Source organism: Jaculus jaculus, chromosome 7, assembly GCF_020740685.1.
Source record: "Jaculus jaculus isolate mJacJac1 chromosome 7, mJacJac1.mat.Y.cur, whole genome shotgun sequence".
In the NCBI taxonomy this organism is placed as follows: Eukaryota; Metazoa; Chordata; class Mammalia; order Rodentia; family Dipodidae; genus Jaculus; species Jaculus jaculus.
Window position 1 is genome coordinate 29,247,536 of NC_059108.1, and position 27,843 is coordinate 29,275,378.

The 27,843-nt window shown below is 43.6% G+C and overlaps 1 protein-coding gene and 2 pseudogenes across 11 annotated transcripts in view; 2 read left to right on the forward strand and 1 right to left on the reverse strand.

Annotated features, from left to right (window-relative positions):
* Positions 1-608: 608 nt before the first annotated feature.
* Positions 609-27,843, forward strand: part of Zdhhc20 (zinc finger DHHC-type palmitoyltransferase 20) — a 74,717-nt gene continuing 47,482 nt past the window's right edge. For 2 of the 11 annotated variants that reach the window (XM_045154997.1, XR_006638153.1), the window contains exons 1-3: positions 611-778; positions 14,563-14,589; positions 20,970-20,996. In XM_045154997.1, coding sequence (XP_045010932.1) covers positions 661-778; positions 14,563-14,589; positions 20,970-20,996 — 172 coding nt within the window. In that variant the 5' untranslated portion in view covers positions 611-660. Of the gene's footprint in view, positions 779-14,562; positions 14,590-20,969; positions 20,997-27,843 lie in introns of all 11 variants that reach the window. The other 9 variants (XM_045154999.1, XR_006638154.1, XR_006638152.1 and 6 more) reach the window with 8 other exon arrangements.
* On the reverse strand, positions 18,064-20,376 carry LOC101609142 (annotated as a pseudogene).
* LOC101609437 lies at positions 23,824-26,402 on the forward strand (annotated as a pseudogene).

A 27,843-nucleotide genomic window follows, 5' to 3' on the forward strand; every position in this document is an offset into this window, starting at 1 on the left:
AATAAAAAGAGGGGCTGGAGATATGGCTTAGCGGTTAAGCGCTTGCGTCTGAAGCCTAAGGATCCCGGTTCGAGGTTCGATTCCCCAGGACCCACGTTGGCCAGATGCACAAGGGCGCGCACGCGTCTGGAGTTCGTTTGCAGTGACTGGAATCCCTGGCGCGCCCATTCTCTCTCTCTATCTCTGTCACCCTCAAATAAATAAATAATAAGAAAAAATTAAGAAGAGGGGGAAAAAAACACCACCTTATCTCTGGTCCTGTAGACCCCGGGCAGGGGATGTGGGGGGGAATCTACACTCTGCACATCCCAAGCAGCTCCTCCAGAGCAGCTACCCTTTGCGCTCCACCTCCCACGTCCCGCCACGCCCGGCCCCGCCGTCAGAGTGGAGGCCCCGCCCTACGCCGGCCCTCCCCGCCCAGCCCCGCCTCCTGCGGCGGGAAGCTCCGCCCCCGGCGGCGTGCGGGCGGGGAGCCGGGGAGGCGGGGAGGCGGGGAGGCGGGGGCCGGGCCGGGCCGGGCGCCGGAGGTCGGGAGTTACCGCGGCGCCTCGCGCTCCGGCTCTGCCTCGGGAGGGCCGCCGGGGAGCTGACCGCGGAGCCGCCGGGGACGGGCGTTCGGCACGAGTGTGGGCAGCGGGGCCCGGCCGAGGCCTGCGGAACATGGCGCCCTGGACGCTGTGGCGCTGCTGCCAGCGCGTGCTGGGCTGGGTGCCGGTGATCTTCATCACCTTCGTGGTCGTGTGGTCCTACTACGCGTACGTGGTGGAGCTGTGCGTGTGTGAGTACCGGCGGGGGCGGCCGGGGGGCGGGAGGGCCGAGGCCGCGGCGTCCCGGCCCCCCGCGCTGCGGGTCTCCGGGCCCGGCCTGCGGTCCCCGCCTGCAGACGGCCGCGGATTCCGAGCCCGGGGAGCGGGCCTGGCCCCGGAGCTTCCGGGTTTCCGCGGTCACCGGGAGCCTCGCACGCTTCTGTGACGGAATGCTCAGAAAGACCTTTTCTTTGAAAGGCTTCTGTGTGGCTTTGAGGCCATTTTGCCCCGCCCCCCCTTTAAGAATTTCTTTTTTTTAATGCAACAAACAAATCTGTTCCAGATTGATTGGGTCTAAATACCGCGAGAGGAAATGTGTTTCTTGAGGAATCTCGGCTGGGGGAGGGCGGTGAGTGGCCAGTGAGTGTGAGAGCGGTCAGCCTGCAGGTGCGAGTGGCCAGTGAGTGTGAGAGCGGTCAGCCTGCAGGTGCGAGTGGCCAGTGAGTGTGAGAGCGGTCAGCCTGCAGGTGCGAGTTACCAGTGAGTGTGAGAGCGGTCAGCCTGCAGGTGCGAGTGACCAGTGAGTGTGAGAGCGGTCAGCCTGCAGGTGCGAGTGGCCAGTGAGTGTGAGAGCGGTCAGCCTGCAGGTGTGAGTGGTCAGTGAGTGTGAGAGCGGTCAGCCTGCAGGTGCGAGTGGCCATTGAATGTGAGAGCGGTCAGCCTGCAGGTGTGAGTGGTCAGTGAGCGTGAGAGCGGTCAGCCTGCAGGTGCGAGTGGCCAGTGAGCATGAGAGCGGTCAGCCTGCAGGTGCGAGTGGCCAGTGAGTGTGAGAGCGGTCAGCCTGCAGGTGTGAATGGCCAGTGAGTGTGAGGGCAGGCAGCCTGCAGGTGTGAATGGCCAGTGAGTGTGAGGGCAGGCAGCCTGCAGGTGTGAGTGGCCATTGAATGTGAGGGCAGGCATCCTGCAGGTGTGAGTGGCCAGTGACTGTGAGGGCAGGCAGCCTGCAGGTGTGAGTGGCCAGCGAGTGTGAGAGCAGCCAGCCTGCAGGTGCGAGTGACCAGTGAGTGTGAGGGCAGGCAGCCTGCAGGTGTGAGTGACCAGTGAGTGTGAGGGCGGCCAGCCTGCAGGTGCGAGTGACCAGTGAGTGTGAGAGCAGCCAGCCTGCAGGTGCGAGTGACCAGTGAGTGTGAGGGCAGGCAGCCTGCAGGTGTCAGTGACCAGTGAGTGTGAGGGCGGCCAGCCTGCAGGTGTGAGTGGCCAGTGAGTGTGAGGGCGGCCAGCCTGCAGGTGCGAGTGGCCAGAAAATGTGAGGATGGTCAGCCTGCAGGTGTGAGTGGCCTGTGTGAGGGTGTCCAGCTTCCACTTGCCCTTACCTTTTCTACTGAATCCCTTCCTCCATCCCTCCAGCCTGTCTCTACTACATCTTTCTTCCATTTAATTTTTCCCTTCTTTGCTCATCCATGACATGGTATTGGGTCCAATATTGCACAGGTTACAACAGTTGCTGTGAGGTCATGCATGCCTGGGCACCATATGTCCCAAGTACAACATTTCAAAGCACACTTTCCCATCCTCTGGCTAGTGCGTTCTTTTCCACCACCTCTTCTGCAGTGTTCCCTGAGCCTTGGTGTGACAGATGTCTCATTTAATGCTGAGCATTTAACTGTTGCTTATTCTCAGCATTTTGATGAGTCTGAGTCTTCCTAGTAACCAAATGGCTTCTCTGATCACAAGTGAGAAAGGCACTACTCTATGAGCCAAAACCATGAGTAATTAGAGGGCAGTTTGATGGGAACAACATATACATTTGGCCAAACAACTGTAATAGCTTTCTTGCTAGCGTCTATAACCTTCAAAGTCATAGGCTTAATTTAGACTAGGATTTCAGAACCAGGCTTGAATCCATTCCTGGGGAGCCGGCTTCACATCCATTCCGAGAGCAGTCATGCCTCTACCTCACCAGTGGGCTCATCTTACCTGGCTAGCAGATTATATGGTTTGCATGGTTCTCTGCTGCTCACACCATTTATGAGTTTGCTCTCAGTAGCCTGCATAAAACTCCGCACTGTGGCAGCAAGTCAGGGGGGAGGAGGCTGCCAGACCAGAACCTGGAGCTCTGTCTCACAACCAACCCAGGTGGTGCCCCCAGCAGCAGGGTCTTACATAAAATATACTTACAGTCTTAATAATACATATTCCTAGTGTACTTCCACAATCATTTCAACATTGAATTTGAAAGCATAAAGTTGAGTTGAATGCAGTATTTATAGTAGGAAAGAGACCCTTTAGTCTTTAATCTGTTAGAGAGCCTAATGCTGAGTGTCTTTCAATTGATGTTGAATGCTGTTCTTTTTGTATTTCTCAGGTAGGGTCTCACTCTAGCTCAGGCTAACTTGTAGTTCACTATGTAGTCTCAGGCTAGCCTTAAACTGACAGCAGTCCTCCTATCTCTACTTCCTGAGTGCCAAGATTAAAGGTGTTTGCCACCATGCCTGGCTCTAGATTCATATTCTTTTTTTAAAAAAAAATATAATTGAGAGCGACAGACAGGTAAAAAGGCAGAGAGGGAGGGAATGAGAATGGATGTGCCAGGGTTCCATCCACTGTGAACGAACTCCAGATATGCATATACCCCCTTGTGCATCTGGCTAATGTTGGTCCTGGGGAATCGAGCCTCGAACCAGGGTCCTTAGGGTTCACAGGCAAGCACTTAACCACAAAACCATCTTTCCAGCCCTCATATTCTTTTTTGTTTGTTTGTTTTTCCGAGGTAGGGTTTCACTCTAGCTCAGGCTGACCTGGAATTCACTATGTAGTCTCAGGGTGGCCTCGAACTCTTGGTGATCCTCCTACCTCAGCCTCCCGAGTCCTGGGATTAAAGGCATGCACCACTATGCCCAGCTAGGCTCATCTTCCTGTAAAAACTATTGAATCATGTATGAGTGTTAGGACATTCAGTACCTTAGAATGATAATATTAATTGTAGTTACAAATCATGTATTTCAGTTTTTGGTATGAAAGGTTATATGATGTGATTTACTGGTTCTTTGCCTTGAGTTATGAAACAGAAATCTTTGAAATTTTCCTGACATTGTTTTTTAAAAAAGTTTCTTCCCAAATTTCATTCTAAATGATTGGCTTAATTATAGGAAAAAAATATAAATGTGAATTTGAATTGTTTTGAAGAATTTCATTAAGTTTTGTATTTCCTGAGCTAGGTGTGGTGGCATACACCTTTAATCCCAGCACCCGGGAGGCAGAGGTAGGAAGATCACCAAAAGTTCGAGGCCACCCTGAGACTACATAGTGAATTCCAGGTCAGCCTGAGCTAGCCTCATAAAACCAAAAAAAAAAAAAAAATTTCTATTTTAATTTAGAAAAAATATATATTTTTATTTGCAAGCAGAGAGAGTGCACCGGGGCCTTTTGCCACTGTACATGAACTCCACATGCATGCAGTACTTTATATATGTGGGTCCTGGGGAATAGAACCTGGGTTATAAGGCTTTGCAAGCAAGCACCTTGAATTGCTGAGCCATCTCTTCAACTCTACTTACTTATTTGAGAGAGAAAATGAGAATGAATATGAGAATTGCCACTGCAAGTATATTCCAGATACATGTTGCATACATGCTGCATGAACCATTTTTTGTGTCTAGTTTTACATAAGAATCAAACCGGGTTGTCAGGCTTTGCAAGCAAGTGCTTTTAATCACTAAGCCATCTCCCCAGCCCTTCCTATTTGTTTTCGGATGATAGACTGTAGTAAATGTTTAGTAACTTGCCTTTGGAAAGCTGAAGTGCCCTGCAAACCTCTGTATTTGTATTTTGCAATTATACTAGGATTCTTTTTTTTTGGAAAGGAAGTTTCTTTTCCCCCATTTCTTACTATCACTGGGGAGTTGATCTAGCTTTGCATTATTTCGTTGTTGTCAGTGATCTGTTCTGAAAGAGCTCTATATATTTGAACAATCTAAATGAACAAAAAGATCTTTTGTGTTTCCTTCCATGAGCTGAACCTTCTTTGGAGCTTCTACTGCTTTTGTTGTTGGTGGTGTTTTGCTGCTTTTGCTGTGTGGGGGATGGAACTCTTGTGTAATGGACAAGCGTTCTGCCCAGTTCCTCCACTGCTTTCTTGAAGAGCAAGAAATACAGAAGGCAAAGATGTTGGGCAACTTTGAAACCAAGGTCAGACTGTTTGGCCTAACATGCTATGGCAAATGAAAAGCTTTGCTGCTCGCTGGTTACTTTTGCTTAAGGTAAGGAAGTAATAGTAGGGCTGACTTAGCAGTTAACGTGTTTGCCTGCAAAGTCAAAGGACCCAGGTTCGATTCCCCTAGACTCACATTAGCCAGATGCACAGGGGGTACACACGTCTGGAGTCCGTCTGCTGTGGCTGGAGGCCCTGGCATGCCTATTCTCTCCCTCCCCCCTTTCTCTGTCAAATAAATAAATTTAAAAATACATATATATGAAAGAAGTAATAGTATGCTGAACTCGACTCCTAGAGGTCTGTCTAGTAAGGCATCTCAAACTGAACGTGCCCAAAGCCAAATTCTTGATGGTTTTTCTTTCCTGAACTGGATAGTATCATTGCAGTTCCTTGATTGAAAAGTTGTTCTCTGTCCTGCTAATCAGCAAACATTGTTAATGGACTGAAGTCCAGTTGCTTTTTACTTTACCACTGCAAGTATACTTCTTCATGCTATGATCCTTGTTTTGTGTCGTATTGAAGAATGTGACCACAACACTGTTTTCTGTGCACCCTCTTTCTACTTCCTTTCTGTCTACCCACTCATTGAATCTGGGCTGGCCTTGTGCTTGCTTTGGCCATTCGAGCATGTGAATGTGTGGGTTCTGGAGCCTGAGCCCTTATTCAAGTTACCATTCTATTATTTATTTATTTCGAGGTAGAGTCTCTCTCTAGCCCAGGCTGACCTGGAATTCACTACGTAGTCTCAGGGTGGCCTTGAACTCATGACAATTCTCCTACCTCTGCCTCCCAAATGCTGAGATTAAAGGCATGTGCCACTACATCTAGCTTGCTTACTTTTTAAAATATTTGTTTATTTATTTGTTTGAGAGAGAGAAAGAGGCAGATATAGAGAAAGGGCACACCAGGGCCTTCATGTACTGCAAATGAACTCCAGATGCATGTGCTACCCTGTGCATCTGACTTATGTGAGCTCTGGGGAATCAAACCTGGGTTCTTAGGCTGCACAGGCAAGTGCCTTAACTGCTAAGCCATCTCCCCAGCCCATTTTTTTTTTTTTTTTTTTTTTTGAGGTAGAATCACTCTAACCAAGGATGACCTGGCACTCAGTCTGTAGTCCCAGGCTGGCCTCAAACTCACAGTGATCCTCCTTAGATTTCCCTTCTTAGTTTTTTAGAATATTCTCCTCATCATGTTAGAGCCACAGCTTCTGATGTGTGAATGAGGCCATAGTAGAGTCGTGTCACACCACAGGAGAGCTGCTGGATGATTGTAAATGGCACAAAACCAGACCAGCTGATCATGAAACAAACTGTAGGCCCATGTAGTTTTAGGAAATAATGAATGGGGGTGGTTTAAATAATTTTTTAAAAAATGTATTTTATTTGTTTGTTTGGGAGAAAGAGGCAGAGACACACAGAGAGAGAATGGGCATGCCAGGGCCTCTAGCCACTTCACACGAACTCCAAATGCATGTGCCCCCTTGTGCATCTGGCTTACATGGGTCCTGGAAAGCCGAACCGGGATCCTTTGGCTTTGAAGGCAAGTGCCTTAACCACTAAGCCATCTCTCCAACCCTCTTTTTTAACTTAAAAAAAATTTTTTTTTTAATTTATTAGAGATTCAAAGAGGCAGAGAAAGGCAGATAGAGAGAATGGGCGAACCAGAGCCTCTAGCCACTGCAAACGAACTCCAGATTCATGATCTACCTTGTGCATCGGGCTTATGTAGGCACTGGAAAATCAAACCTGGGTCCTTAGGCTTTGTAGGCAAGCATATTAACCACTAAACAGTCTCTCCATCCCTAAAGTCTCTTAAGTCATATTGGCACTTATATCCTAGCATTAGGATTATAACTTGTCTCTGCTAACTCCACCCCACTGTTACCCATCTGTTCTCTTGTAAATAGCCAGAATGATCCCTTTGAAATTAATACCAGATTTATCACTCCTCAGAACGTTAGCTGGCTTTCAGTCTTGTCTGGAAAGATACTGTACCTTATCATGCCCTTGAAGGCACCAAGTACTCTCTCTTTCATTACTTCTCTGACATAATCCTCTTTATCCACTCATTCATCCCACACTTGGTGTTGGGGTGGACTCAGGCACCCCCTTCCCACACACATACATGCTATGCATTGCTCTGCCATTGAGCCACATCTTCAGTCCCCTCTTGAATTTTCTCTTTTTAAGTATTTTGTTTGCTTATTTATTAAAGTGAGAGAATGGTGTACCAGGGCCTGTAGCTACTGTAAACGAACTCCAGATGCATGCACCACTTTGTGCGTTTGACTTATGTGGGTCCTGGGGAATCGAAGCTGAGTCTTTAGGCTTTGCAGGCAAGTACCTTAACTGCTAAGCCATCTCTCCAGCCTCCCCCCCATAAATTTTTCTTAAAAGTTCGTTCATTCATTTGTGACCAGAGAGAGAGAGAGAATATGAATGTGGGTGTGCCAGGTTCCTTGCCAGTATAAACAAACTCCAATTGAATGTATCATTTTGTGCATCTTGCTTACTGGGTACTAGAGGAACCTAGGCCAAGCTGGCTTTGCAAGCAAGTGCCTTTAACTTCTGAGCCATCTACTTAGCCTGTGAAATTAAAAAAAAATATTTTTATGAGCCGGGTATGGTAGTGCACACCTTTAATCCCAGCACTTGAGAGGCAGAGGTAGGAGGACCACCATGAGTTTGAGGTCACCCTGAGACTACATAGTGAATTCCAGGTCAGCCTGGACTAGAGTGAAATGCTACCTAATATTTGTGTGTGTGTGTGTGTGTGTGTGTGTGTGTGTGTTTATATATAAATTTTTTTATTTGAGAGAGTGGTGTGCCACAGTCTCCAGACACATACACCACTTCATATGTGTGTACTGGGGAATTTAATCCAGATTGACAGCCTTTGCAAGCAAGTGCAACCACTGAGCCATCTCCCCTCCCCCCCCCCCCCCGCATCCCATGGATTTTTAAGTCAGAGTCTCTATAATTAAAATACTTAAAATAGGGATAAAACTTACATGAGAACTCTTTGCTTGCTTTCCGTCAGTTTTGCTGAATACCCAAAATTGATCTAAAAGTCCAGGGAGGGCTGAAGATACGGCTTTGTGGTTGAGCACTTGCCTGTGAAGCCTAAAGATCCCAGTTCCAGGTTTCATTTCCCAGGACCCACGTAAGCCAGATGCACAAGGTGGTGCATGCACCTGGAGTTTGTTTGCAGTGGCTGGAGGCCCTGGCGCTCCCATTCCCTCTCTCTATCTGCCTCTTTCTCTCTCTGTTTGTCTGTCGCTCTCAAATAAATAAATAGAAATAAAACAAAAAAATTAAATAAAAGTCCAGGGATGGTGGGCAAACTTTTAATCCCAGCACTTGGGAGGCTGAGGTAGGAAGGTCACTGTGTGTTTTAGGCCAGCCTAAGCTACAGAGTGAATTCTAGGTTAGCCTGGGCGAGAGTGAGACCCTGCCTCAAAATAAAACCAGGAACTTTACCTTGCTCCCACCTTCTCATGGGCAGGAGTGTTCTGTACTCTCTTCTTTTTCTTTAATGTAGTAAAATTTCTGTAAAAAAAATAAAATTATAGGTTCTATAATTCTAGTGAATAGACATGTTGGCAATGTGGCTGAATGCAGTATTCAGAAATACAGTTCCAGGGTCTGAAGAGATCGCTTAGAGGTTAAGGAGTTTGCCTGTGAAGTCTAAGGACCCAGGTTCGATTGGCCACTACCCATGTAAGCCAGATACAGAAAGTAGTGCATGTGTCTGGAGTTCATTTGCAGTGGCTGGAGGCCCTGGTGTGCTTCTATCTCTATCTGCCTCTTTCCTTTTCAACCCCCCCCCCCCGGCCCCAATAAATAAATAAATAAGGTATTTTTAAAAAAGGTTTCTTTATGCCAAGTGTGCTGGTGGACACCTTTAATCCCAGCACTTGGGAGGCAGAGATAGGAGGATCACCATGAGTTCGAGGCCACCCTGGGACTACATAGTGAATTCCAGGTCAGCCTGGGCTAGAGTGAGACCCTACCTCAAAAAACAAAAACAATGATTAAAAAAAAAAAAGATTTCTTTAAAAAAATACAGTCACAGAAATCTAAAATACATAAAGGGTAGCAAGTCAAGGAGGAAAAGATGGGACAACTGAATATATATTTCATAAGAGATAAAATCAGCCCTATACTTCACATTGTATTCCAGGACCAATTATAAATGAATAATCCCTCATTTTCTTTTTCATAGACATTTTTTGCTTGGGTATGTGTGTGCTACGTATGGTGTGTGCATGTGTGCGTTTGCTTATGTAGTATCCCATGCATTCATCTGAAGTCACCTACCGTGGCCAGAGCAAGACAGATGTCTGCTCCATTGCTCTTCTGCCAGTTCTTAATTGAGCCACAGTCTCTTACTGATCCTGGAGCTTGCTGTTCTATCCCCCTCCACACACCCATAAACTCCAGCAAATCTCAGCTCTCCGCTCTCCTATAGCACTCAGGTTACTGCTATATGTGGCCACACCCAGATGTTTATGTGTGTCCTGGAGATTCAAACGCAAGTGGTCTCGGGCCTCAGTCCGTCATGCTTGCACAGAAAGTGCTCCTAACCACTGATCCATATCCAGCCCTTTTTGTATACTTTATTTTTTTCCACCAGAGGTAGGGTCTCAGCCTAGCCTACACCGACTTGGAATTCAGCCTGGGCTAGAGTGAGGCCCTACCTTGAAAAACACTTAAAAATAAATAAATAAATAAAAGTATTTATTTGCAAGGGAGAAAGAGGCAGAGAGAGAGAGAATGTGTATGCCAGGGCCTCTAGCCACTGCAAATGAACTCCAGACACATGTGCCACCTTGTGCATCTGGCTTGTGTGGGTACTAGGGAATTGATCCTGAATCCTTAGGCTTTGCAAGTAAGCACCTTAACTGCTGAGCCCTCTCTCCAGCCCAGGAAGACTTGTTTTTAAAAATATTTTTAAAGCTTTCTTTCCTTTGTTTTTGTTTTTAACTCATTTTTAAAATTGTTATTTATTTATTAGAAAAGAAAGAGAATGGGTGCACTAGGGCCTCCAGCCACTGCAAACGAACTCCAGATGCATGTGCCCCCTTGTGCATCTGGCTAACATGGGTTCTAGGGGAATCGAACCTGGGTCTTTTTGGCTTTGCAGGCAAACGCCTTAACCACTGAGCCATCCCTCCTGCCCCGCAAACGCCTTAACCACTGAGCCATCCCTCCTGCCCCAAGAAGACTTTATTGCTGGTTGTGGTGTGGGCATGCCTTTAATCCTAGCACTCTGGAGGCTAAAGTAGAATGGTTGCTGTGAGTTCAAGGCCAGTCTGAGACTACATAGTGAATTCCAGGTCAGCCTGGGCTAGAGTGAGACCCTACCTCATAAAACCAATATATATATATTTTTTGGGGGGGGGAAGGAGAGATGGGGAAGAAGGGAGAGGGAATGGGTGTGCTAGGGCCTCCAGCTGCTGCAAATGAACTCCAGTTGTATTCATCACTTTATACATCTGGTTTTACATAGGTACTGGGGAACTGAACCCCGGTCCTTAGCTTTGCAAGCAAGTGCCTTAACCACTGAACCATCTCTCTATCCCCCAAGTAGACTTTTTGAAAAAGGAAGCATGATGGATGTCAAATTTATGAGAAGTGCAAACCTAAAAATAACCAAACCACTTTTGTGAAATACAAGGTGGAAGGCATAGGTATGAATGAATGAAATTGTAAACATTTGATCCTACCCAAAAGGCTGAGAAATGGTAACGCACTGTTAATACAATTGCTTTTCTAGAATTTTTCTAGAGTCTACCCATTTGTACTAATATATTTATTGACTCAACCACAGGGGTTTGGACTCTCATATTTACTATAAAACATACCAGCTGTATACATCTTTGTGTGTGTGTGTGAGAAGGTCTTATGTAGTCCAAGTTGGCTTCTAATTCATTTGTGTAACCAAGGCCGGCCTTGAACTCTGATCATCTTGTCACTACCTCCCAAGTGCTAGGGTTGTAGGAGTATATCACCCACAGGCTACTTTTTTTGGGGGGGCATGAGGGTGTATGGGAGGTTGGTGGATTTTTGAGACTGTTGCATATGTTCTATAGCTGGCCTTGAACTCATGAACCTCTCAGTCTCTTAGATGCTGCCTGGCTTTTATTGTTTTTGTTATATCAAGAAAGCCATGTGTGGAATAATTTGGCCCATATACTATGATGAACAAAGCTGGGACTTAAAATACGCTTCTGTGTTTGAAATGAACAATCTCACTTCATTATTCTCCTTGTTCAACATTTTCCAGCCTTTTAAAAATCTTATTTTTTTTCTTGAGGTAGGGTCCTACAGTCTTTTCCAGGCTGACTTTACTCTGAAGCTTAGGCTGGCCTCTGGCTCACAGTGATATCCTTCTACCTCACCCTCGAGTGCAGGGATTAAAGGTGTGTACCACACCACACCTAGCCTGTGAGCTTTTGGGGGGTTATTTTTTTGTTTTTCAAGATAGGGTTTCACTCTAGCCCTGTCCTGCAACTCACTATATAGACTCAGGGTAGACTTGAACTCATGGTGATCCTAAACTTTGCAGTCTTGTCAAATTATTTTTTTTTTAAGTTGGTGCGTTTGGGGGAATGTCAATGTCAAGTTTATGGATTAAATGAAAATTGAATGAGTATTCCATATAAGGGCATTTGTTTAAGCTGGACATGGTGGCACATGGCTATAATCCCTGCAGTCAGGAGGTTGAGATAGGAGGATCACTGTGAATCTGAGGCCAGTCTGAGGCAAATTCCAGGTCAGCCTGAGCTAGAATAAGACCCTACCTTGAAAAACCAAAAAAGTAAAAAGAGCATTTGTTCAGACTTTTCTCTCTCACACAAGCATTGAAAGTTTTATTTGTGTAGTTTTGTTTTGCTTGTTTCCTACATTTTTTCCAGGAATTTGATCATTTAGGTAGTATTCTTCAGCAATTTCCTTCAGATAGGGTTATGTATAAGAATGCTAATGAGGGCTGGAGAGATGGCTTAGCGGTTAAGTGCTTGCCTGTAAAGCCTAAGGACCCCGGTTCGAGGCTTGATTCTCCAGGACCCACGTTATCCAGATGCACAAGGGGGCGCACGTGTCTGGAGTTCGTTTGCAGTGGTTAGAAGCCCTGGTGTGCCCACTCTCCCCCCCCCCCACCTCTTTCTCTGTCACTGTCAGATAAATAAATAAAAATAAAACAAAAAAAAGAATGCTAATGATCTCTGCATCTTAGTTTTTGTACACAATCATCCCTTGGTTTTTTGGTTCTTTTTCTTTTGACTATTCAGGAATGCATAATTATTATGTAATCTACAAGTAGGAATAACATTTGTCTCCAATATTTTCCAAAATAGTTTTTTGTTTTTGTTTTGGTTTCTCGAGTTAGGGCCTCACTCTAGCTCAGGATGACCTGGAATTCACTATGTAGTCTCAGGGTGGCCTCGAACTCACTACGATCCTCCTACCTCTGCCTCCTGAGTGCTAGGATTAAAGGCATGCACCACCATGGCTGGAAATATTTTTATTTATTTATATATTTGCTTATGTATGGGGGTAGGGATAGAGAGGGAAGATTGGACATACCAGGGCCTTAGGCTGCTGCATGTACAGACACATGTGCCATTTTGTGCATCTGGCTTTACATGGGTACTGGAGAAGTGAACCTTAAGTCAGCAGGCTTTGCAAGGAAGGGCCTTTAACTACTGAGACATTTCTCTGGTCCCCTGTCCCTTTTTTTTTTTTTTTAAGGCATATTTATTTGAGAGCGACAGACACAGAGAGAAAGACAGACAGAGGGAGAGAGAGAATGGGCTCGCCAGGGCTTCCAGCCTCTGCAAACGAACTCCAGATGCATGCGCCGCCCCCTTGTGCATCTGGCTAACGTGGGACCTGGGGAACCGACCCTTGAACCGGGGTCCTTAGGCTTCACAGGCAAGCGCTTAACCGCTAAGCCATCTCTCCAGCCCCCCTGTCCCATTTTTATGTATGTCTTTTGTTGTTGTTTTTTGTTTGTTAGTTTTTTTGAGGTAGGCTCTCACTGTAGCTCAGGCTGACGTGGAAATCATTCTGCAGTCTCAGGAAGGCCTTGAACTCAAGGCAATTCTCCTACCTCTGCCCCTCGAGTGCTGCAATTAAAGGCATATGGATGGAAATAGTTTAGTGTTATCTCAGTCATGGGAGGATTAAAGTAGGTATATTTTTTATTATGGAAATATCTTAATCTTTTTTTAATTAAAAAATATTTATTTAATTGAGAACAACAGAGAAAGTGAGAGCAACAGAGAGAGAGAGAGAGAGGGAATGGGCACTCCAGGGCCTCCAGCCACTGCAAACGAACTCAAGATGCATGCGCCCCCTTGTGCATCTGGCTAACGTGGGTCCTGGGGAATCAAGCCTTGAACCGGGGTCCTTAGGCTTCACAAGCAAGCGCTTACCTGCTAAGCCATCTCTCCAGCCCTATCTTAATCTTTTGTAAAGCAAACAGATCCCCTAAATTTAAAGTAGAAGCTCTGTAAAAATAGTGTATTAAAAAGAAGGTGAGTTGAAAAAAAAAATCTCTGTAATACTATCTTTTTTGGTTTTTCAAGGTAGGGTATCACTCTAGCTCAAGCTAACCTGGAGTTAACTATGTAGACTCAGGGTAGCCTTGAACTCATGGCGGCAATCCTCCTACCTCTGCCCCCCCAAGTGCTAGGATTAAAGGTGTGCGCCGCCATGCCTGGCTTTATTTATTTATTTATTTTTAATTTTTTTTGAGGCAGGGACTCACTCTAACCCAGACTGACCTGAAACTTACTCTGTAGCTCAGGCTGATCTCAAAATGGTGGTCCTTCTACCTCTAGGAAAGAAACATTTCCTATGGGGCTGGAGGAATGGCTTAGCATTTAAGGCATTTGCCTGCAAAGCCAAAAGACCCAGGTTCAGTTCCCCAGGACCCACACTAGCCTAATGCACAAGGGGTCGCGCACATCTGGAGTTCCTTTGCATTGGTGGGAGGCCTTGTTGCGCCTATTCTCTCTCTCTCTCTCTCCCTCTTCCTCTGTCAAATAAATAAGTAAAATAAAAATATCTTGGGCTGGAGAGATGGCTTAGCGGTTAAGTGCTTGCCTGTGAAGCCTAAGGACCCCGGTTCAAGGGTCGGTTCCCCAGGTCCCACGTTAGCCAGATGCACAAGGGGGCGCACGCGTCTGGAGTTCGTTTGCAGAGGCTGGAAGCCCTGGCGCGCCCATTCTCTCTCTCTCCCTCTATCTGTCTTTCTCTCTGTGTCTGTCACTCTCAAATAAATAAATAAATAAAATATATTTACAAAAAAATATATCTTTAAAAAAATATTTCCGGGAGGGAATTACCATGGGATATATTTTATAATCATGGAAAATGTTAATAAAAATTTAAAAAAAAAATATTTCCTAGCCTGGCATGGTGGCACATACCTTTAATCCCAGCACTCAGGAGAAGTAGGATCTCTGTGAGTTCAAGGCCAGCTTCAGACTACATAGTGAATTCCAGGTCAGCATAAGATGCATGGTCAACCTAAAATAAAACTCATGTACAAAATGTTTAAAGTATATTTACATTTTTTCTTTTATTTTAGTTACTATTTCTGGAAATAAAGAAAATGGTAAGGCACTTTCAGTCTCATTTTACATAGAATCACATTTTAATTGTAAATACTTTTCATTTACTGATGAATGTGTATGTTTTTGTTTTTGTAAAAGAAAATGTGTGTCTTAAGTTTGAAGTACTTAAAAGATGAGGTAGTAAAAAGTTTATTTCCAAACGCTCAGTATATTCTCATTTTGTCTTATATGCATGAATTGAAATAGTCTTTTTTTTGTTCATTTTTTTTTTTTTTGAGTGTGACAGAAAGAGACAGAGAGAGAGAGAGAGAGAATGGGCGCGCCAGGGCTTCCAGCAACTGCTAACGAACTCCAGATGCGTGTGCCCCCTTGTACATCTGGCTAACGTGGGTCCTGGGGAATCGAGCCTCGAACCAGGGTCCTTAGGCTTCACATGCAAGCGCTTAACTGCTAAGCCATCCCTCCAGCCCTGAAATAGTCATTTTTTATAAAGCACCTAGCACTCAGATTTACTTGTATCTGCCTATATGTGAACAGGTGGGTACCCAGTGGGTCATCCCTCTAAATACTAATCCTTACTTGGGCTGAGAGAGGATTTTACTTTCATAATGCCTAAAATTTTGTTGATGATTCTATTGTATACATGTTTCTCTAAAATAGCACTTTTCTGCATGGTAGTATATGCCATTAATCTCAGCACTGGGAAGACTGAGGTAGGAGTATTGCTGTGAGTTCAAGGCCAGCCTGGGACTACAGATTGAGTGCCAGGTCAGCCTGGGCTAGTGTGACACCCTACCTTGGGGGAAAAAAACAAAACAACAGCAACAACCAAAAAGCTCTTTTCAGCCAGGTGTGGTACCATGACCCTTTAACCCTAGCACTGTGGGAGGCCTAGGAACCCCTGTGAGTTCCAGGGCAATTTGAGCATAGAGGGGGACCAATTAAAAATACACATACATACACATCTATTCACAGATATTTAATAAAATAACAAGACTTTAATTTTTTTAAATAGCTTATTTTTATTTTTATTTGAGAGTGTGACATACAGAGAAAGAGGCAGAGAGAGAATGGGCACATCAGGAACTCCAGCCACTACAAATGAATGCCAGATGCATGCACCTCCTTGTTGTGCACCTGGCTAACATAGGTCCTGGGGCATCAAACCTGGGTCCTTTGGCTTTGCAGGCAAGCGCCCCAACCACTAAGCCATCCCTCCAGCCCCAGACTTTAAATTTGTAAATTATATTGCTAGGTGAAGGAAATTCAAGTTTTTATAATGACTAGTAAAAGAGGTAATACCTAAAAGGAAACATTCTTTCTCAGAATTTCAGAAATTAAAGAAACCTTTAGAAATGCATTGAGGTAAAATTAAATTTTGGCATTTAAAAATCAAGATTTAGGGCTGGAGAGATGGCTTAGCGGTTAAGCAGGTTCGAGGTTCGGTTCCCCAGGACCCACATTAGCCAGATACACAAGGGGGTGCACGTGTCTGGAGTTTGTTTGCAGTGGATGGAAGCCCTGCCATGCCCATTCTCTCTCTTTCTCTCTCTCTCTCTCTCTCTCTCTCTCACACACACACACACACACACACACACACACAGACTCTGGCTCTTTCTCTCTCTGTCTGTCACTGTCAAATAAATAAAAATAAACAAAAAAAAAAATCAAGATTTTCTGTTACTGGAGATAATCAGGCATTAACCATGTAAGTTTCAAGTTCCTCTTAAATCTGCTTGTTCAGTAATAGAAGAAACAAAGGCTCCATCTTCATATGCCCATACTTTTTTAAATTTTTCGGTAGGTTCTCATTGTAACCCAAGCTGACCTGGAACTCCCTGTAGTCCCAGGCTGGCCTTGAACCTACAGTATCCTCCTACCTCTGCCTCCTGAGTGCTGGGGTTAAAGGTGTGCACCACCATGCCCTGCTGCCCATACTTTTTGCTTCCATCTGGGAATTTAACCCAGGACCTTGAGCTTGCTAGACCAGCACTTTACCACTGACCTAAATACCCAATCTCTATCTTTCTTTAAACCAGAATAATTTTCTATATGTTGAAAGTACAGAAACAAATGCAGAATTCCAAAAGACTTTTTGTTTTGTTTCTTTTGAGGCAGATTTTTGCTGTGTAGCTCACACTTACCTTGACCCTGCTGTGTAGCTAACCTTGAATTTGAAATCTTCCCACCTCTGCCCCCTGGCTTATACTACCACACCTGTCTTTGAAATTTTTATTTAAAACTCCACAAACTTTATATTATCTCTTAGGGTTATTTTTATCTTTTAAAAGAAATACTATTTTCTTTCCTTTTTTTTTTTTTTTTTTTTTTTTTTTAGGTAGGCTCTCTGGAAATCACTGTGTAGCTCCAAACTGGCCTCAAACTCACCTAAGTTATCCTACCTCAGCCTCCTGCTATTACTGGAACTAAAACTGGTACACCACCATGCTCAGCAAGAGAATCTTTTAATGAAAATTTTAAGTTCAGTTATAGGTGGTGTTTTTTGGGTTGGTTTTTTTTTGTTTTGTGTTTTGTGTTTTTTTTTTCTTTTGCATTTTAAAGGTTATTAAAGAATGTTCTTTGGAAAGCAATCACTTTTGATTTGTCATTTAAAAAGCTAATTTGGGGGACTGGAGAGATGACTTAGGGGTTAAGATGCTTGCCTGCAAAGCCAAAGGACCTTGGTTTGATCCCCTAGGACCCATATAAGCCAGGTGCACAAGGTGGTGCTTGCATCTGGAGTTCCTTTGCAGTGTCTGGAAGCACAGGCATGCCCATTCTCTCTCTCTCAGCCTCTTTCCCCCTCTCAAATAAATAAATAAAAAGAAAAAAAAAAAGCTAAATTGGGGCTGGAGAGATGTTTTTAGCAGTTAAATGCTTGCCTGTGAAGTCTAAGGACCCTGGTTCAAGCTTTGATTCCCCAGAACCCACATTAGCCAGATGCACAAGGGGGCACATGCGTCTGGAGTTCATTTGCAGTGGCTCAGGGCCCTGGGGCGCCCATTCTCTCTCTCTCTCTTCCTCCTCCCTTCTGTCTGTTGCTCTCAAATAAATAAATAAAAATGAGGGAAAAAAAATAATTTGCTGGGCTGGAGAGATGGCTTAATTAAGCGCTTGCCTGTGAAGCCTAAGGACCCCGGTTCGAGGCTCGGTTCCCCAGGTCCCACGTTAGCCAGATGCACAAGGGGGTGCACGCGTCTGGAGTTCATTTGCAGAGGCTGGAAGCCCTGGCTCGCCCATTCTCTCTCTCTCCCTCTATCTGTCTTTCTCTCTGTGTCTGTCGCTCTCAAATAAATAAATAAATAATTTTAAAAAAATAATAATTTGCTCATGCTTCTGCATAGTAAAGGTGATGTAAGAGTACAGGGTTCCAGGCCTTGTTCGGCTGCAATTCTCCATGGCAGAGCAGTGTGGTCATTCTTGCAATGTGAGAATAAATTAAAAAGAGTCTCTTCTATGCTTCTCTTCCAAAGATGAGTAACAACAGTAGATAGAGTGAAAAGCCATCTTGCTAATCATTCTGTGGTGTTGGAGCCCAATATTTTTACCATCGCAGGCTACAATTTTCATCTTACCTACTTTAATAAGAACTTTAATAAGTTCTGTCACTTCTCTGAATTCAACATCACTCAATACAAAAGTCTGTACGTTATCGCGGAATCTGTGTGTATTTAGAGAGCCCCTGACATTGACTCTGTTCCTGACCCTCTGGGCCAGTGCTGAGTTTATAGCCTTCTCAAACTGAAGCAGAACTTGAAGGGCACATTGAGGGTGATCTGTTGAGACTGTATGAACTCATCCAGGCTCTCTTAAAAGGCTGTTTCCCGCCGGGCGTGGTGGCGCACGCCTTTAATCCCAGCACTCGGGAGGCAGAGGTAGGAGGATTGCCATGAGTTCAAGGCCACCCTGAGATGACAGAGTTAATTCCAGGTCAGCCTGGACCAGAGTGAGACCCTACCTCGAAAAATCGAAAAACCAAAAAAAAAAAAAAAAAAAAGGCTGTTTCCCAAAGTGGTATTTCTGTACACCTGGTATGGAGAAAGAAAGGAGAAAGAATTGCTTTTTTTCAGGCTTGCATTGATGTCCTGAGGGAGGTGCTTCCCACCATGGGGCTCACGCGAGGGCTGCTGGAGCCCGAGGGAGGCACACACCTTGCCAAGCCTCTTGCTGCTCTGCTGCCACCACCCCCGCCACAGAAACCTTTTTTTTTTTTGTTTTGTTTTTCGAGATAGAATCTCACTCTAGCTCAGGCTAATTTGGAATTCACTATGTAGTCTCAAGCGGCCTTGAACTCATGATGATCCTCCTACCTCTGCCTCCTGAGTGCTGGGATTAAAGGCATGTGCCACCATGCCCAGGAGTAAATACTATCTTATTAATAGATTTTAGTTAAAAAATTGATTTTTAAATTGAGAAACTTTTTTTATTTTTTTGAGGCAGGGACTTACTCTAACCCAGACTGACCTGAAACTTACTCTGTAGCTCAGGCAGATCTCAAAATGGTGGTCCTCCTACCTCTAGGAAAGATATATTTTCTAACCTGGCATGGTGGCCCATACCTTTAATCCCAGCACTCAGGAGACAGAGGTAGGATCTCAGTGAGTTTGAGGCCAGAGACGACATAATGAATTCCAGGTCAGCCTAGGCTAGAGCAAGATCCTACCTCAAAAGAAAAGAAAAAGAAATATTTGGGCTGGAGAGATGGCTTAGTGGTTAAGGGCATTTGCCTTGGTTTGATTCCCCAGGCGCCACATAAGCCATATGCACAAGGGGTCACATGCATCTAGAGTTCATTTGCAATAGTGGCTGGAGGCCCTGGCGTGCCCATTATCTCTCTCTCCCTCTGTTTCTCACTCTATCTTGCTCTGCCTCTTTTCTCTCTCTAATAAATAAAACTAAATTTTATTTAAAAAAAGAAACATTTCTTAAGCATTCCTGCTGCCTGTCAGTCTGAGATTCAAACAAGGAATGAGATGAAGGTCTGAACATACTTAAGTTAAATCCGACCCACACTATATTAGTTCTGTGACCTTAGGCACATCATATAATTATTCTGAATCTTAGTTTAGTTCTGTAAAATGGAGCTAATGATAAAGCATGTTAAGAAGCATATTAATTTAGTGAGACAGATATGTCAAATAATAGGAAGGGAAGAAATTGAGAATGAACAGGAAAAATAGTAGACATGGAAGAATACGATGTAGACATGGCAGAGTGAATGAACAATGGTGATATAAAGGTGTGTTCTTTAATCTTAAAATGGGACTCAGGGCTTGGAGGGATGGCTTAGCGGTTAAAGTGTTTGCCTGCAAAGCTAGAGGACCCAGGTTCAATTTCCCAGGACCCATGTTAGCCAGATGCACAGGTGGTGCATGTGTCTGGAGTTCATTTGCAGTGGCTGGAGGCCCTGGTGCACCCATTCTCTCTCTCTCTGTCAAATAAAGAAATAAAATATTTTTTTAAAATAAGCTTGTTTAAAATGGGACTCAGGAAGACTCTACAGAGGAGGTAGTATTCAAACAGCCTGGAGGAAGTATAGGGAGGAACATAGCACATGAGAAACTGCTTGATAGAAACTTCAGTTTTCAGAGTAACTAGATCAAAAGTGTGGTCAAGCCAGGTGTGGTGGGACATGTCTTTAGTCCCAGCACCTGGAGGCAGAGGTAGGAAGTTTGCTATGAATTCAAGTCCACCCTGAGAGTACATAGTGAATTAAAGGTCAGCCTGGGCTAGAGCAAGACCCTATCTTGAAAAGAACCAACCCCTCCCCCCAAATGTGGTCAAGACAGTATGGCTGTAGTATTTGCTACCCTGAAAATACTGGACATTACTCTGTCAGTGTCTTAAATATTGGGAGTATTGATCCAGCAGATGTGCTAGTGGTGAGAGTATGTTAAGTTGATAAGGTAGTATAATGCCTTAAGTTGTTAATTTTGAAGAAGAAATTAGAAAGGACTGAAGAGTGACAGATTGAAATAGATTTAGGATCAAACCAGAAAGAAAATCTAAATAGTAAGTTTTTAGGCTTATAGACTGTGTGGTTATTCACAAGATAATAGCAATACAAGTTGGAAGAAAAAAATATATAATTATTATGGATCAAGTTATCTTGAGTATTGTTTTCACTGAGAAGTTGCTAAGGCGTTACAGGCTAATAACTAAGTTTTGAGTGCTATAGAGAACAGTCAACCCTATTCATTCCACAGGAAAGAGCATAAGAAATTTCATGACTATCACTATGTTAATATACTTCAAATTAAGAGTCAAAAAATTTAAATAATTTAGTGTTTCTTTTAAAAGGTTGAATTTTAGCATTCTAATTTTTTGAAAAATAATGACATTAAGATGCATAGTCAACCTGATATAAAACTCATGTACAAAATGTTTAAAGTATATTTACATTTTTTTTCTTTTATTCTAGTTACTATTTCTGGAAATGAAGAAAATGGTAAGGTACTTTTAGTCTCATTTTACATAGAATCACATCTTAATTGTAAATACTTTTCATTTATTGATGAATGTGTATGTGTTTGTTTTTGTAAAAGAAAATGTGTGTCTTAAGTTTGAAGTACTTAAAAGAAGAGGTAGTAAGAGTTCATTTCAAAATGCTCAATATATTCTCATTTTATCTTATATACATGAATTGAAATAGTGATTTTTTTATAAAACACCTAGCACTCAGACTTACTTGTATCTGCCTGTATGTTCTTTAAAACTCCTTAGATTCTTTTTTATTTATTAACATGTAGAAAGATCTTATAGTGTTGAAAAGATTGAAAGAAGGCACAGGCCCTGTGAACAGACGGTACCCAGTGGGTCATCCCTCTAAATACTAATCCTTACTTGGGCTGAGAGAGGATTTTACTTTCATAATGCCTAAAATTTTGTTGATGATTCTTTTGTTTACGTGTTCCTCTAAAATAGCACGTTTCAAAGGAGAAAGTGTGTGGGGGGGGAATTAACATGGGATTTTTTTTATAATCATGGAAAATGCTAATAAAAATTAAAAAAATAAATAAATAAAAAACAAACCAAAAAAAAAGAAAAAGAAAAAAAAATAAAATAGCACGTTTATGCCATTAATCCCAGCACTGGGGAGACAGAGATAGGAGGATTGCTGTGAGTTCAACGCCAGCCTGGGACTATAGAATGAGTGTCAGGTCAGCCTGGGTTAGTGTGAGACCCTACCATGGGGGAAGAAAGCAAAACAACAGCAACAACCAAAAAGCTCTTATCAGCCAGGTGTGGTACCATGACCCTTTAACCCTAGCACTGTGGGAGGCCTAGGAACCCCTGTGAGTTCCAGGGCAGCTTGATTGAGCATAGAGGGGGACTAATGAAAAATACACACATATACATACACATCTATTCACAGATATTTAATAAAATAATCCAGCAAGAGAATATTTCAATTAAATTTTTAACTTCAGTTATAGGTGCTTTTTTTGTTTGTTTGTTTTGTTTTCGAGGTAGGATCTCACTCTAGACCAGGCTAATCTGGAATTTACTATGTAGTCTCAGGATGGCCTCGAACTCAATGGCAGTCCTCCTATCTCTGTCTCTCAAGTGCTGTGATTAAAGGCATGCTCCACCATGCCCGGCAATAGGTGCTTTTTAAAAAAAAATTTTTTTTTTTTATTTGTTTACTTGTGAAAAAATATTTATTTGAGAATGCGTATGGGCACACTAGGTCCTCCTGCCACTGCATATGAACTCCAGATTCATGTGCCCCCTTGTACATCTGGCTTATGTGGGTGCTGGGGAATCAAACCCAGGTCATTAGGCTTTGCGGCAAATGCTGTAACCCCTAAGCCATTTCCCTAGCCCCTTTTTATTTATTTATTTTTAATATGAGAAAGGGAGAATTGGCACGCCAGGGCCTCCAACCACCGCAGTTGAACTCCAGGCACGCATACACCTTGTGCTCATGTGTCACCTTGTGTGTCTGGCTTACATGGGATATGAGGAGTCAAACATGGGTTCCTTTCTTTTTTGAGGGGAGGTTCGAGGTAGAATCTCACTCTGGTCAGGCTGACCTGGAATTAAGTATGTAGTCTTAGGGATTAAAGGAGTGCACCACAGTTTCTGAACCACTAAGCCATCTCTCCAACCCAATGTTTTTACTTATTTATTTGCCAGGAGAGAAGTTATGGGCATGACTGGATTTTTTGCCACTGCAAATCAACTCTGGATACATTCACCACTTTGCATCTGGATTTACATGGCCCTGGTGCTGGCCAGCAGACAAGGGCATTTAATAGCTTGGCCATTTCCTGGCCTGTTATTTATTTGTTTATTTATTGGTTTTTCAAGGAAGGGTTTCACTCTAGCCCGGGCTGACCTGGAATTCACTATGTAGTCTCAGGGTGGCCTTGAGCTCATGGCAAGCCTCCTACCTCTGTCTCCCAAATGCTGGGATTAAAGGTGTGTACTACCATGCCCAGGGGTTTTTTTTGCTTTGTTTTGTTTTTCTCAAAGTACGGACTCATTGTATCCCAGGCTGAGCTGGAATTCACTATGTAGTTTCAGGGTGGCCTCTATCTCTGCCTCCCAAGTGCTGGGATTAAAGACGTGGTCAACTATGCCAGGCTTTTTTTGTTTTTGTTTTGTTTATTTTGGTGTTTCAAGGTAGGGTCTCACTGTAGCCCAGGTTGACCTGGAATTCACTGTGTATTCTCAGGGTGGCCTCAAACTCACAGCATCCTCCTACCTCTGCCTCCCAAGTGCTGAGATTAAAGGTGTGCACTACCACACCCAGCTTTTTTTTTTTTTTTTAATTTTTTATTTATTTATTTGAGAGTGACAGACACAGAGAGAAAGACAGATAGAGGGAGAGAGAGAGAATGGGCGCGCCAGGGCTTCCAGCCTCTGCAAACGAACTCCAGACGCGTGCGCCCCCTTGTGCATCTGGCTAACGTGGGACCTGGGGAACCGAGCCTCGAACCGGGGTCCTTAGGCTTCACAGGCAAGCGCTTAACTGCTAAGCCATCTCTCCAGCCCCACACCCAGCTTTTTGTTTTCTATTTATTTATTTGAGAGTGACAGAGAGAGGGAGGGAGAAGGAGAGAGAGAGAGAGAGAAAGAAAGAGAGAGAGAATGGGCACACCAGGGCCTCCAGCCACTGCAAACGAACTCCAGATGCATGCCCCACCTTTTGCATCTGGCTTTTGCATCTGGGTCCTGGGGAATTGAGCCTCAAACCGGGGTCCTTAGGCATCACAGGCAAGCACTTAACTGCTAAGCCATCTCTCCAGCCCTGCTTTTGTTTTTCAAACATGGGTGCTCACATCCTCATGTTTGATCAGTCAGTGCTTTTACCAAAATACAAAGCCATCTTTCTGACCCCTACTTTACATACTTCTTATAACCAGTGTCTTGTGATCAGAAGCTTGTCTATTAACATGTGCTGGGTATGTGGTACACACCTGTAATCTTAGCACTTGGGAGGCTGCGGCAGCAGTGTTGGGAGTCTCAGACCACCTGGGCTACCTAGCAGTTTAAGAAGTCAAGGACTCCTCTTACTAGCCTTTCACCTCTCCTGAACTTCCAAGTCCCTGCTTTAGTAAGCCCCCTTGTCTCAGCCCAGCTGGGCAACTTTCACTTGGGCTCCCTGTTTCCTTTTGTCTTCCACATGGCAGGAGCTCTCTGCACTTTCCTCTCTTCTCCTCTTAATCTAATAGCTTCTCTCTAAGTCTTAAAAAAAAAAAAGAGAGAGAGAGAGAGTGTGTGTGTGTGAATAACCATATTGAGATGATTGGGACAGAGAAGGCAAAAGTGTCCAGTGAGAAAATGAAAAGATACAGAATTCTGACAATGAGGATCTAATGAGGATAAACTGCAGAACTCTGATTATGATGAGAAAATGCAAGACATGGAAGATGAGGAGAGGCTGCAGCTCTCTGAAGAGCAAGAGACAAATTCTGATAATGAACAGCCAGTGGCTTTTGATAATGATGACAAGAAACAGACTTCTGATGACGATGAGGTTCAACAAGTATTTGATGAGGAGAAAATGCAAAATTCTGATGATGAAAGGCCACAGGCCTCAGATGAAGATGAGCAGGACCACAAGTCATAACCTACAAGAGGCAGGGATAATGAAGTGAAGCTTTATGGGAGTTTTCTTTCTTTCTTTTTTTTTTTGAGGTAGGGTCTCACTCTAGTCCAGGCTGACCTGGAATTCACTATGTAGTTTCAGGGTGGCCTCGAATTCACGGTGATCCTCCTACCTCTGCCTCCCGAATGCTGGGATTAAAGGTTTGTGCCACCACACCTCCACCACGCCTGGCCTGAAGTGAAGCTTTACGAATGAAGCACAAGAGCGCAATTAAGTGACACTGAAGTGCCTAAAGATAATGGTGGAGCCATGGATCTCTTTGGAGGTGCAGGTGGTATGTCTCCAGGGAGTGATGAAAAGATAAACCACCTAACCCAGGGCAGCCTGTGGATGAAAGTGGATTGCTTCAGGATCAGCAGGAGAATACCCAAGACCAGAATAGAAGTAGAAATGCCCAAAGTAAACACTGATTTAGGATATGACTTATATTTTGTTAATCTGCTCAACTTTCTCTGTAGATCCCAGACCTTTTTTTAATTTATGAGAGAGAGAGAGAATAGGTGTGCCAGGGCCTTAGCTGCTGGAAATGAGCTCCATATGCATGCACCTCTTGTGCGCACACACCACCTTGTACATTTGGCTTATGTGGGTTGTGGGAGCAGAACCTGGGTCCTTAGGCTTTGCAGGCAAGCTCTTTAATCGCTATGCCATCTCTCTAGCCCTGAGCCCAGAACTTTTTTTTTTTTTTTAATTATTTATTTATTTGAGAGCAACAGACACAGAGAGAAAGACAGATAGAGGGAGAGAGAGAGAATGGGCGCGCCAGGGCTTCCAGCCTCTGCAAACGAACTCCAGATGCGTGCGCCCCCTTGTGCATCTGGCTAACATGGGACCTGGGGAACCGAGCCTCGAACCGTGGTCCTTAGGCTTCACAGGCAAGCGCTTAACCACTAAGCCATCTCTCCAGCCCGAGCCCAGAACTTTTGATTCTCAGTATTATGAAGATGAATTTGAAGATGAGGAAATGATGGAGAAGAAGGTAGAACCAGGTTAAAATTAAAAAGTAGAAAAGACCATACAATGAAGGATACGGCAAGGTGAAGAAGGAAATGAGTAAAAGAAAGTAATGTTCAGATAGTCAAGTGGTCAGGTGGAAGCTTGTCCCTCCATTTAGAAAATGAAATGTTTGACATGTACAAAGCCCCACACAGCAAGGTGACCACAATCATGTCTATAAGACGGTACTGGTCTGTGGGGACAAGCTGTCTTCAAGATGCAGCTTACCTTCAGACCTCACTCTACAGACAGTGCCACACATGGGAAGATGACTGTCTCACTTGCAGACTGATGTTCAAATACACAGAGGATTAGAATCTTACCAGTGGCCTGCTGTGACCCTGATTATAAGCACAAAGAGATGATTAAGGAAGAATGACTGAGGGGTTCCATTCATAGGGAGTCTTTGTAGCACTAATGGGGGCTGAGTGCTAGTTTCTTAGAGCCTGACTGCTATGACAGGAGGAGGAAGGTGAGGAGTCCCACCAGCCTGGCAGCCATTAAAAACCCATAGGAAAGCTGGGCACGGTGGCACGCCCTACCTCAAAAAACAACAACAATAACAAAAAACTTAGGGGCTTTTGAGAGGAAAAGGTCAGAATATCTTCCTTGGACAGTGATGAGGCCTCAGAAGAGGATAAGACTCAACAATCAATCAAAGCAGAGAAACTCAACAGTGACAAGAAAGGTGAACCTTCTGGAAAGAGAAAAGCAGATGATGATAAGGCAAATAAAACATAAGAAGTGAAGAAGAAGCCGGACGTGGTGGCGCACGCCTTTAATCCCAGCACTCGGGAGGCAGAGGTAGGAGGATTGCCGTGAGTTCGAGGCCACCCTGAGACTACATAGTGAATTCCAGGTCAGCCTGAGCCAGAGTGAGACCCTGCCTCGAAAAACCAAAAAAAAAAAAAAAAAAAAAAAAAAAGTGAAGAAGAGGAAGATGATTGAAGTACAAATGTGAACACATTTCACATATTTATTGTAGAACTTGTTTATAAATATGGTGTGAACATGAATTATTTTGATTGAGATTGATTTACATTTGTGTAAATTTAATTGTAATAAAACATTTTAAAATAAAAAATCAGGTGCTAGAGAGATGGCTAGGTGGTTAAGGTGTTTACTGCAAAGACTAAAGACCTGGGTTCAATTCCCCAGTACCCATGCAAAGCCAGATGCACATGCATCTGGAGTTCATTTGCAGTGGCTAGAGGTCCTGACATGCTCATTCTGTCTGTCACCTTTCTACCTCTCTGCTTGCAAATAACTTACAATTACATAAATGTATAAGATTCTGGAGTTTGTTTGCAGTGGCTAAAGGCCCTGGTGTGCCCATTCTCTATCTTCCTCTTTTCTCTCTCTCTCAAATAAATAAAATACCAAAAAGAAAAAAAGTTTCATGTGACTTTGAGTTTGGTTAAAAGAAATAGCTTCTAGTATTAGAATATTAGTGCCATCTATTTAGTACTTTTAATATTTTAATGTACTCCATACATTGTATTAAAAACTTTATTTAAATGGTAGATAATTTGTCTAAAGGCCAAGTATTTTGTTTTCATGGAGAATAGTGATATTCTGAAAGTGTATTAAATGTTAAAAAACATAAATATTCTCAGACTCTTGTTTATGTGTCAGGTATAAATAAATGATTAAGAAGCTTAAAGCATTTGAGTGTTAACATTCATCTCAAAACTATCCAATAGTGGACTTACCAACAGCAAGCTTTATTAAATGTGGGGATCAGGCCAGAAAAATAATAAGTATAGGAAGTGACTATGTGAAAATAACCTGTAGTCAATAAATGACCTCAGAGTTGGTGTAATAGAATTATTTTCCAAAGGAAAACAAGTAAAGTCATAATTTTAAAAATATTTATTTATTTGACAGAGAAAGAGGGAGAGAGATAGAATGGGCGCTCCAGGGCCTCCAGCCACTGAAAGCAAACTCCACATGCACCCTTTTGTGCATCTGGCTAATGTGGATTCTGGGGAATCGAACATGGGTCCTTTGGCTTTGCAGGCAAACACCTTAACCACTAAGCCATCCCTGCAGCCCTAAAACCATGATTTTTTTTTTTCTAGGTAGGGTCTTTCTCTAGGCCAGGCTAATCTAGAAGTCTCAAGCTGGTTGTCAATAAAATATTGAAAATGTTATGATAAAAAAATTAACATTTAGCGAGCTT